Raw genomic sequence first — 12,846 nt, 5'->3', positions numbered from 1 at the left:
CTCCTTTGTGCATATGCATTTAAGGAGGGATCAGACAAGGGAAGGGAGGAGATATGATAAGTGAGGTTGATTGGGCTGTGCATCGATGAGTCAAACAATTCTATAAGCCTGGAGCAAATGAGTGCAGGTATATTTAATATCAATTTGTTCCATGACAACTGTGTGCAGAGAGAAAGAGAGTAAAATGCAGCAAAACACAAAATGTGACAGTTTCATGGAGAAGGAAGCGGACGGAGAGTTGAGGCTTTGTGCTCATTAAACATCAAGTTCACTGAGCTGCTAATAATCCACCTTTTGTGTGTCTGTTTTTATCTCTCCATCTATTTTTCATTTCCGGAGAAGTGTGTTTGATGAATTTTTACTGCATTCATTTTACAAACCTTTCTGCAAGTAAAGATTATTATTACTTAATAAATAATACACACGATACAAAAATGCTTCTCTCAGGTAGAATTAAGTAAGCTGCATTCTTTGTAAATGTTTTACCTTGATTAAAAAGTATTTCTACTCAACATAACCACTTTTTAAAGGTAGTCCCTGTTGCTAATTGTGTCATATAAGGCTGCTGCATGTTCAGTATCTGAAGCTAAAAACACAAAGAACAAGCATGCATAAAGGCAGTGCAAAATTGTGTGGCGCAATAATGTTGGAAACTTTGGCAGTTAAAAATGTTTTGGTGCAATTATGTGGGAGGAATTGTTGGATGCAATATTGTAGGAGAATTTGGCAGTGCAAAATTGTTTGGTGTTTTAATGTAGAAGAATCTGGCAGCGCAAAGTCTTTGGTGCAATAATGTAGGAGAATTTGGCGGTGCAGTAATGTACGAGATCTCTGCAGTGCAATGTTGTTTGGTACAAATGTAGGAGAATTTCACAGTGCACTTTTTGGTGTAATAATGCAGGAGACTTGGGCAGTGTTGAAACTGCTGACAGAATGTAGGAGAAATTGGCAGTGCAAATTTGTTTGGTGTGATAATGAAGGATATTTTGGCGGTACAAAATTGGTGCAATAATGTTAGAGATCTCTGCCATGCAATGTTGTTTGGTGCAAATGTAGGAGAATTTCACAGTGCACTTTTTTTACTGTGCAATAATGTAGGAAAATTTTGCAGTGCTAATAATGTGGAGAATTAGTTCCTCTGATTCTCGCTCTACTACAGATGTATCTTTCTTTCCATCTCTCTGCTCCTGTTTTATCTCTTTTCTTCTCAGTTATCTTTCTTTATTTGTCCTGATCCTCCACCATGGCTCCCCTCCTCTCCACCACAGCAGCACCTCGGGGCGCTGGTTGACCTAATTGTCTCGTCTCTCTCTGAGACGTTTGACAGGAAGAAAATAAAACTGACTGTTTTTTTTTTTTTTTTTAATTGCCCATGGTCAGAATTTAAGTTTCAGCAATACATTTATTATTTATGTGTTTGACCTGAAGGTGCTCGACTGTCAGGAGTTTGGGTTGCTCTTTGTGCAGAAACACAGTGCGCGCGCACACACACACACACACACACACACACACACACACACACGCACCTTTTCATCCTCTGCCCTCTGTGCTGGAAAAAGAGATAGGGGCAGACACTGTTTCCTTGACAACAGTAATTGTTAAGATGGAGCCACTTGGCAGGAACAAACTGCATTGTGTGTGTGTGTGTGTGTGCGTGCGTGCGTGCGTGCGTGCGTGCGTGCGTGCGTGCGTGCGTGTGTGTGTGCAGAAACCCCAGTCTCCCACTGTTTCTGGACTGAATCTCTGCCATCTTTGACAGTAATTCAATATAAATACACTCATACATTTTTTCACAAACACAGCACAGACTGAACACTCCAAAAGCATCTGTGTACAAATATTTATCAATATAAAATCTATTAAATGTGTATTAAAAAAAGCCTGCGGCTGTTTTACTCAACCAGACCACCCAGTGAAGTCAGTGATGACAAGTACTATGGCGGCACCGGCGACACTGGCTAGGTTTACATGCACACACGTATTCCATTTGGATATTCCAAATTAGGCCTTTTTCTGAATTCAGTAAGACATGTTTTAACAGCAATATTTGGACATGTATACAGCCCAGTAGGAACATGCGTCTCAGCTGGGGTTTTTGCACAGTTTGCAACACACGGCCTCTTGACTGGTCGGCTCTGTGCGTAGCCATCGAGATGTTGTACACTGACCAACTATTCAACAGTTTGCAAGGCTGAGTACAAGCCCAAGAGAAAAGCCCACATTTCTGGTCAGGAAGGAAAAACACATACTTTTAAACCTCATGAAAGACTTTGACAACAACAGGTTCTTGGATATGTGCAAATATCACAGTGCCAACTTTTTCAAGAAGGTGGTTGAAGGAATGAAAGAGGGAAGGTGTGTGTGCACAAACAAACATGTCCGCCACCTGTTGTAAACTGAAAAAATCCTGTCAAGCAGCTCCAGCTGTTCCAGTTTTCTATATTTGACATGATAAATAAGGTTAGGGCACGTTAATCACAGTATGCACAGCTGCATGTAAACTGGAATATTAGTGGAATATTGATTTTCATTAGCCACATGAACAGCTTAGCAGGAATATTGTCTGTTTCAAAATAAGGGCAAAACTGGAATGATCACTGATTGATTATTGGCTGTATTGAATCAGAATGTGTTGTCTGAGAATCTGTAATTTAATTGAAATAGATTTTAATCGATTTTTTAGTGGTTGAACTGAAGGCTTATCAGTCCACAAACCAATGGGTGACGTCACGGTAACTGTCCATTATTAATCCCCGAGGGAAAATTCAAATAGTTTCACTCTGTTGTCATACACACACACACAGGCCCAAAATACACACACATGCACAAACAGGACCTGTACATGCATTAAATGGAGGGATGTCAGAGCGAGGGGGCTGCCTTGCACAGGCGCCCTGAGCAGTTGGGGGTTCAGCACATCGGCAGTGCCCAGGAGGTGAACTGGCATCTCTCAGGCTACCAGTCGACACTCCATATTTGGTCTGGACAAGGCCTTGAGCTGGTGACCCAACCAAAGTCCCTGTGGACTGAGCCACTGCTGCCCCAAGTCTATGGTATACCCCAGAGAAATATCAGGAAGGTATGTCACTGCCCAAGCGCTGGATTTCAACGACTTCAGAGTGAGACCAGGCTTGAAAAACATGTATTTTGATTTTGGGGTGAACTGTCCCTTTACGTACGTACAGTACTTGAGTCAGTGTACTTCGTTACTTTCCACTATAGATGTATGACAATATCAGTCTCAGTTTTGCAGCCCACATACTCTTTTCCCCAGATCCCCAACCTTCACTCTCTTCTAAGAGCTGAAACTGTAAATAAGACATGATTTCTGTGAACATGTTCTTCTAAGAGAAGTCACATTCGGCTCCCCATAACACAATAAAACACACAAATTTCTCAACAAACCATCTGACAACTGCTGGTTTGTCTTCTCAGAGTACGCTGTGTGATGCCAAGCTGTTAAATACTGTCAGTATGTGACATTTTATTTTCTTTGAAAACACCAGCGTGTGTGTGTTGGTGTGCACCGCAGCTAGTTCTTTTCTCAGGAACACAAACAAAAAAACCAATACCAGCTGAGTGACAAGTGAGCCACTTGAATCAGGGCCCTGAAAGGCTCCATATTGATCCAGAGGGGGAGACATTTACGAGACACACAGCAATCACATTTTCCCCGTCTCATGTTCTCAGCTCCGAGACACTGATTGGTGGTTTACGGGCAACAAACTGAGGAGCAATATTGACGAGCAATTACATGATAGCTTGAAATGCAGACAGACAGATGTGAGAGGGAGCAGGCTGGAGAGAAATATAAGAAACTATTTTGCTCTGGCACAGAGACAGAACGATGTGAAACAATTTGAGTTTTTCACTGAATATTTTATAGAGATGAAAACTGCTTCACCAGACACAACATTAGTCTGAGAACAGTGAGCGTTGAGTCGAAGATTACTTAGAGCAATCTGAACAGATTTTCAGGCAATTGGCAATTGAAATGCGTCTTTTCGTGAATCCCCCCTACACACACATGCAACAAGGGGGTAGTGCAGGGTCAGCCATGAACAGTGCCCCTGGAGCAGTTTTGGTGTCTTGTATAAGGGCACCTCGGCAGTGCCCAGGAAGGGAACTGGAACCTCTCCAGCTCCATTCATTCCATTCATTGGTCCATACAAGGACTCAAACTGGCGACCATCCAGTTCCCAAACCAAGTCCCCACAGACTGAGCTACTGCCGCCCTGATCTTGGCGGATGACTACGTTTAGTTAAAGGAAAACATTTTGGGAAAAACCACAGGCTTTATAAAAGAAGTGGACCTAGCCACCATGATGTCACTAGAGCTGCCCAAGACTAACAATTTTCCTAGTCGACCAACAGTCATCATCAATGTCCATCAGTGGACTCGTCTCCTGCATGTTTCTGATATGAATGTAATGATATATTTTGGTGGTTTGAGTTGAAGGTGTGAGAAAGAATAGTATCAGTAACATTGTTAACACTGTGCTACATTACAGAGAAATACAAAACCGTACTAATGAACCTTCATTAATATAGGCCTATATTTTATCTCCAAGTGCACGTCACACACTGAGCGAGCCGCCTGTTAATGACGCTGTGGGCTAATGGGCATGTAGCTACTTCCATGTTTCAGATGATACGTCATGTTTGTAGTCGACCAATGAAGATGAGTTTACATATCACCTTGGGTTCGTCCTTCACCTTCTCAAAATGATCCCACACTTTGGATTTCCTGCCTGACATGTTATTAACTAGCCTGTGGAATAACCACAGGTACCAGCCCTGGAAATTAACCTGACTCCTGTCTGACTGCAGAGCGTGGACACTTCCTGTGTCTGAACTTTCAAAGTAAAGTCACACATGGTCCAGTCATATAGGTTTGGATTTATTTTGACTTTTCTGTGACTAAGCGGCCAGTGAAATCTTGCCGACTAATGACCTTTCTGGTCGACTAACATTTGGTCGACTATGCGGGGGTAGCCCTAGAGTTTGCCATCACTATCTTATTTTTTTGTAGCAATAACTGACCATATTTGGATGAGAGGGTGGCGCTCGGGAGAATCTCTACATCTCTCTCCTGATTGACAGGTTGTTGTAGTAGCAACTTTTCAATCACAAGGTAGCCACACCATAAAGCATCCCTGTGTTAGGGTGTGTTTTTCCCCTACATGAGGCCGTAATTTACTAAATGAACACCATGCTGTTTTGAAGACGACTTGAAACTAACGACTGAGACTAGTCTGAGACATCAGGAATTTTTTTCTGCACTTCTCAGATCTGGACATAACCCCTTAAGAAAAGCTAACAAATATAACAAGAGCAATGCTGTCACAGTGTGCAAGCATTCCCAAGCGCCAATTTCTCAGGGCATGACGGCTGCATCCTGAGAGAAACAAAGTTCAACTTTTACAAATTCAGACCACGCCCCTTGAAAGTTGCCACAGAGAAGGCACAAGAGAAGCACCAAACGCCCGACCTCACATTTTGCAGGCATGAAAAGATACAGCCTGTGTCCCGGCGTTCAGACTGATAAATCTCAGGACGGCTCCTACTTTGAAGGGTATCTCCATCATCAGCTGCTTTAATGCTACCATTTACCTTCATGTAAATATTGAACACAGCTCATGGAGAGACAATGTGATAACAGCTGAAAAATAATTCAGCCTGAAAAGGAAAATGGGAACATTTGCCACAAGGAGACGGGGACTTTGTGTTGTGCAAACATCCATCAGCTACTTTTTCTTTTCCACAATCAGTGTCATCATTTATAAGATTAACACAGCTGAGATTACAGCTGCACAGTTCTCATGGCTTTACCTGCCACACACACACAAGGCAAACACAGAGGCGCAGGCACGCAGAGAATTACAAATGGAAACACACATGAGCTGCCCATGTAATGATTATATCTGGCGGCTCAGCCAACAGGTTGTCTTGTTTGCACAGCTGGACGGAGAAAGTGGAGTTCTACGATTGCAGACGTGTTGAGAGTAATTAGAGGGGCTGTCAGAGAGGGTTCACGCTGCCTCACGACACGATGTGGTTCAGCTTAACTTAAAGACTAATAGTATACTGTGCAGACCCAACAGGTGCGCCTGAGTGTCCTGGAAGGGCAGTACGGGAATGAGAAACAAGCACGGTGTTACTTCATAAGACTGAAGCAGCTTTTGTGACTTTCACTGAGAAAGAAAACGGAAAAAGGGTCAAAGAAGACGCAAGGAGTGAAGTTATGATTCAAGAGAGACGGTCAGCCGCAGATAACGGCTTTTGTCTCCCCTGCTCCTTTTGCTTCTCGGACAGCTAATCTAATTGCTTGAAACAAGGGTCTATAACTGAGCTGAGGACACTGACCTCATTCCTGAGTCTGACACATCTCACCTTTTAATTTTCTTGACCAGATTACAAGTGAAAAAATAAACCAAAATGGAGCATTCGAATACTGACTGACATTCGAGTCAGCCCTAACCACAACAGTAACGCTATGAGCTCAACTGAAACTCACTCTAAAGCTCTGTTACAGTTACAAAGTGCTTCACCTTTAGACAAAATACACACATTCAAATTCAGACATCCCTCCGGTCAAACCTGCCTCCATACACTGTGTGTGAAGTCCCTTTTACTGTACAAACAACTCTGAACAAATAAAGTTTACTGTGCAGCACACAGCAGCAGAGCAGGGTGCGCCTCGTAGCTCCTGTGCCAACTCTTTACTATGTACATCTTGACAAACCTCATCATGAGCCGAAGCATCAGGATGTATAACTGAGCTACTTCCAAGCGCTGATGAGCGTAAACTACTCTACAGAAAAGCACACGTTTTCTCAAATTCACTGCAATTACACAACTTCCTGTGTCTGTGTGTGCACTTAAAGTTTTTCTGTGCAATGAGGGAATTAATTTGCAACATTAGCAGTGCACTCATTTTGGTTTCACCTCTGAACAAAGAGGTAGCTAATCTGGCAAAACAGATGTCTTGTTTACAACCTGTGTGATCATCTGATTGCTCAGGTTACAGGTTAATCGCCCCATTAGACCTACATTTAATGATGTCGTTGTGTTTAATGATGCGGCATGAGAGCAATATTATTACAACTGAGAGCAAGAAATGCAAAAACAAAACCACAATTGTTTAAATAGTATTTTGCCTTCAAGCATTAGGGGACGGGATTCAAGAACTGGTTCTCGATTGCGAGATCCATCAGGGTGTGTCTGAGCTTATCAGTTCCTTTTATCCAAGGTGGCAGTGCAAAACAATGATGTCAAAGTCATGCATCTACACTGCTGGAAACTTGAAGGAGGAGTCATGGTGGAGAGGAAGAACCGGTACAAAGCGTGGCTTCATTTCATGACCAAACATGACAAACGAGTGCAGAAACAACAACAATACGCTAAAACATATTTCCACGCAACACGGGTTTAAATTCCAGGAGTGCCATGTGTCTGACACTTTATGGATGAGTGCCACTGCCTCTTAATCGAGCAGCACATCTGTAAATATCCTGTTGTAATAACATTTGTGCCAAGCAGGCAGGCTGAGCACATTTTTCTGTGACTAGGATCAAAGCAAATGCTATGCAAATGTTCTCTCATTTCACCCATCTTAGGTGATGATGGACAGACTGTTGCTGCAGCGAGCTGTCAGGCTACAACCAGCTGGACTTGTCCGTCAGCTCCCTCCTTCATGCTCGCTGCTCAGGGAAGGAAAATGAGCACAGAAACAGAGTTGGCTCACGTTTTTTTTTATACACAGAAAACCGGTCAAAAACCAACACAGTCAGAATCAATAACGGCATTTGTATCAATAACATCTTATCAATTCCTATCTATGTTAAACACAGACAAGGCATACATGACTTCAACACAATGTCACTCACTGCTGTAACAACAGCCACGCCCCCTTTTGGGTGAGAGTTTTGAACTCCCTGGGAGAGACGCTAGTCGCGGCTAGGAGTTCATAATGTCGAAAAGTTGCTGCGTTGTTCACTGCACAGCAAACAATAAAAAAAAAAAAACAGAATTGCAACAAACGGCAGGGTAAAGCTGTGGGATCCAGCCAGTCGCTACACCTAACGTTACGTCTGTGGCAGGCACTTCATCACAGGTTAGTTGGCTAACGTTAGCTAGCTAGCTAAAGTCAGCTGATCTCAACAATAACATGAGATGTTCAAAGCCAAGAAGTTGATTCCAATGAATGTTAAGTAATGAATCGACAGGACAGGAATTGAATGAATGAATTGACAGGGTCATTTGTCCACACAGAGGCTGGCAGCTGTAAAGGGCACACACCTCCTATCATTTTCACTTTCTCGTCGTACCGAAGGCGATCAGGACCTCTTAAACTCTCTCCATAGCATGTAGCAGCATTTAAGAGGACTGTCTGAACAGACCGAGGGTCTAGGTACCATGTCTGAAGGGTTACTGTTGGTTCCAAAGGTACCATACTGAAAGTGTTTGGTGCGTTAAAAGAATTTTCCGTCGAAATGTCAGAAGTATTTAAAGGCTTTACAGACCACCACTGTCGACAACACTGCCTCCATTTAAAGGTGCATCATTATGACCTCCTCCACCGCACCTTGTTTGATGTTTTGACTCTACCCTCTAGCGCCACCTACTGACTGTATCTATGCCAACACTAAGGACATATGGAAGTATGTGTGTAGTGACATTTACAACGATTGAAATGAACAGATTGATTTCCATATAAAGGGAGTGTAAATGAGCCCTGAGCTATTTTCAGCAACTTCTACAAGCAAACACATTTTGAATAAACGTTTTGCAGAGTCAAATTACCCCTGTGTGTTTATGGGAGAGAGTTATAGAGCAGGTGCACACACACACACTGTGCCTATCAGCCATATGTCCTTCCCAAAGTTCAAAACAAACCTTGTCTCCTCGTAATACGTTCAGTTCACAAATGTAATTTGGCGCTGCAGACATAGAAAACGTCCTCAGGAGAGCTGATCCGTAATTTCTATTAAGCATGTTGTAATTTTATAGTCGTTTAACTTTATGGCCGACTTCTCCTGGTGAAGGTCTGTGCAGACGAGGAATCCAGCAGAGTTTATAGGCCCACAGTCCAGCAAGTGCAGCCAAGTTCTCTAAATCATCTACTACACAGTTTATTGGGGATAACTGCGTCGGATTGCACGGTGAGGTTGAGTCAGGTCAGGAGCAAAACATCCCTGTCAACCTCTTACTTTTCTACTCTGTGTTTCAGTGCTTTCATCCTCGTTCCAGTTCACTTCAAGTTCCCTATTTCCTCTTTGCAAACACTCATTTCTCTTTCTCCCTTCCCCAGTTCTCAGACGTATCATTCTGCCTCCTTCCTCCTTTCTTAGTTTCCCTGTCTGATTTCCCACATTCACAGCTGCCGAGACCAAACAGTCAGAGGTGGTTTCCTCTGTTCTCTTCCCCATTATTTCTGTTTTCTGCTTCCTCCCTGGTCTCTCCTCTCCCTTCCTTCTCCTCCCCCGTCTTCCTCGGCATCCTCTCTGCTGCTGGTTTGATAACAGGCTGTCACAAGTGTTTAATGTTTTCTCAGAAAGTGCTGGCTGCCCCTCGAGGGCCACGGTCCTGCCGGTGGGCGGCTGGCAGGCAGGAAAATGACAATTGCATTTGCAGGCGAATGGAGGAGCACACATCTCAGCAGAGAGGGTGATACAGACAGCAGCGAGGGGGGGAAGCAGCTCTGCCTCTCCCCCGTGTTTCATCCGTCCTTTGATTGGACAGTGATTGTTATATGTGGACCTTATTGCAAGCCAGTAAAGGGCAGCGGTATAAACAAATGCTGTAATTACAAGACCCTAATGTGACACAGGGGGAAGAGAGGCAGGGCCAAAGAAAGCCAGCGGGGGGCTGAGCGCCAATTTTATCAAATTAACTTGTTTCTGTAGCATTTGTTTTTCCTGTTTGACTGGTATTTGAACTGACACTGACCTAAATTCTTCACCGTCTGACAGAGCGACGGACGTGCAGGCAGGCAAGCAGTAGATTGGCCTGTCGGTCTAACAGAAAGAGGACTGTGGTTCGGCAGGTATCAGTAGAAATGGAATATAATAGAATAAGTGTGTTTTCTTTAGTGTATAATCACCTGAAAATAAGAATCGTCATGTTTCGTTACCTTAGAATGAGCCGTCTACATATCGAGCAGGTCTTTGTCTACAGAGATCACCATGTTGCATCACTATGTTTCTACAGTAGCCCAGAACGGACAAACCAAGCACTGGCTCTAGATAGGGACATTCATGTTTTCATATCAGCCACCTTAGTTAGAAGCCCCTCCACAGCGAGCAGATTTTTTTTATTGGTTTTAATCACATGGTCCATTTGTTTTAGAGAGGAGGAGGCCTCTGTGGGTAGAAACCTCCTGAACGAATAAAGCGAGCACACATAGCAAGCACGAGGCGAGTAGCCCGTCTCCAACATGCCAAACAGCATTGGAGAAAATACTGACTTGTATCGTGAAACTGCTTCATTCAGCATTTTTATATGCTTTAATCACCTGGTCTGTTTGTTTTGCAGAGGAAGAGACCTCTGTGGATAATTCAGCGCCTGGAAAAATTGAACGATTAGATTTTAAGTTGCATGCACTGCTTTATTCAGTGTTTTTACTTGTGTAAATCACAGGGTCGGTCTGTTTTGGACAGGAAGAGACCTTTGTGGACAATTCAGCTCACGGTAAAAATCTCCTACAGTAAATGATCATAAGCAGACATAGCAGGTGCTGGGAGAGGCACTTGTTTGTGATGTAATAAACAGCTTTGGAGAAAAACTGATTTATAACGTGAGCTGCTTTATTCAGTACATCTTACTGGTTGTAGGTGCTGGCCGAGCGGCCTGTTCCCTACATGCCAAACAGCATTGGAGAAACACTGATTTGTAACACGAAACTACTTTATGCAGTGTTTTTATTAGATTCAATCACTGAGTCTGTTTGTTTTAGAGAGGAGGAGACCTCATAATAATTCGGCTCCAGGTTAAAACCTCCTCAACAATGAACACTTAAGGAATTCTAACTGGGAGAAGTTTCAGCTGCAATGCTGACTGCTAGACGCCACTTAATCTCTCTAAATCTTACACACTGCTCCTTTAAGTCCTCCAGCTGCACTTTGACCCTGAAAGACTGACTGCTCACCTGCACGAGTGTCACAGTAACTTCAGCTGCTTTAAACAGTGTGAAGCTGCAGAAACGACAAGATCAACTGCAAAACTGTGACCCAACTCACAGATACTCTGCTCCACATCCCCAACAACTTGACATAATTACTCTGCTCCAACCACAGAACAACAGATTGTTTTTATCAACAAGGAGTCTCACAAGACAAACATGGGACAGACAGAGACTAAATGCAGCACGGGGACAAAACAAAAACATAAAACTGAAGGATAATTGCACGCTGAAGAAGGCGAATGCATTTCTGTTAATGAAAACTGAGCAACAAGAACAATCTAATTAATTTGACTGCCTGAACCTTCTTGTACTTCTCAGACTCATGAGATCTGTGATGAGCCGTCAATTAATGCAACAGTGACCAACAAACTACAGCGACAATCTGCTTGGGAATATTATCATTCCAGGAACTACACACACCACGTCTGCTCAGGAAATCAAGTATTACTTAGTGTGTTTTCAAAGGAAGCTGCTGAAAACACACGTCGCCCTCTGTGGCAGGGACTTCCTCTCTTTCCCCTGGTGTTCTGATAGTGTTGTGTTTAGGGAGAAATGCAGCCAACTTACTGAGGAGCTTGTGATTAACATGCAATGTTACATTAAATGTTTGGAAGTGGGAGCCAAACTGTATCAGCTGCAATGTTTGCACCCCTTACATCCCCAAAATCAGCTGCTGCTAGTAGAACAAATGATGCTGAAGCAGATGCAATTCACGTGCAAGCTGCTGGACAGATCCTCAGCATTACATCTCGTCTCTGATTGGCTCCCAGGCCAAATAAAAACAAGTATGGAGCATGTTTGAAATGAAACACGTAAAGTCATGTCAGCCTGACAGATAGCAGTCATTTAACAGACATGCCCCCCCTCCTCCTCCTCCTCCTCCTCTTATGCAATACAAAGTATGCTGGTGCTGATTAGCTGTTACTTAACAGGCTGCTGCGGTGATACAGCGGTGCACAGGGGGAGAGGAAGCCTCACGGAAGAGACGGAGAAAATGGATGGCAAGAAGAGAAACACGCATTGTGCCAAAATAAAAGTCTCTATTATTGTCATATGAGCAGAGATCCAGCTCCTGGCAGCGGCTGCTCCACTTCTTGGCACCAACACACGGGCAGCTTTGTGCAACAGTTGTCTGGTCACCTTATACAACGCGCAGCTACAGGAGGTGCTTTGGATTCATAATCAATTCATCCACTTAGTCTCCATCCGTGTGCAGAGGGAAATAAAGTTCACTGGTGTCACACCTACCTGATATTCCTCCGCCGACCACTATCACATCGTAGGTGTTGCTGGGTGCAGTCATGGTGCTGTCTGGTCCGTCTCTCCCCGCTCTGCCGTGTCCGCTCGCCGCTGAACGCAGAGCGCACGGAGGAGCGCATCTGTATTAAAAGCGCCGGGCAGGCCCACTCCCTCCTGGCTCCGCCCACAGATAGTAGAGCAGCACTCTGCCGTATGGACAGGGAGGATTACAGGGAGGTGTCAGGGACCTGCAGGGACATTACTTGTCACCTACTATATGCAGTGGTGGAAGTAACACCGTGGAAATACTCCGCTACAAGTAAAAGTGCTGCATTCAAATCCTTATTTAAGTAAAGGTAAGTATTAGAAAAATGAAGTATTTCAAATTAAAGTGAAATTTCCCCTAACCTTGTTTCTCTCAT

General features: G+C 43.7%; 1 protein-coding gene across 1 annotated transcript in view; it reads right to left on the bottom strand.

Moving 5' to 3' along the window:
* Window positions 1–12,546, bottom strand: part of mao (monoamine oxidase) — a 52,126-nt gene extending 39,580 nt beyond the window's left edge. Inside the window, exon 1 of the mRNA XM_050048439.1 lies at window positions 12,434–12,546. Within this exon, the coding sequence (XP_049904396.1) occupies window positions 12,434–12,488 (55 nt within the window). The 5' untranslated portion in view covers window positions 12,489–12,546. The remainder of the gene's footprint in view (window positions 1–12,433) is intronic.
* Between the last annotated feature and the right edge of the window lie 300 nt (window positions 12,547–12,846).

This window comes from Epinephelus moara, chromosome 7 (assembly GCF_006386435.1).
Source record: "Epinephelus moara isolate mb chromosome 7, YSFRI_EMoa_1.0, whole genome shotgun sequence".
In the NCBI taxonomy this organism is placed as follows: Eukaryota; Metazoa; Chordata; class Actinopteri; order Perciformes; family Serranidae; genus Epinephelus; species Epinephelus moara.
This window is presented reverse-complemented; position numbering and strand designations above follow the sequence as displayed.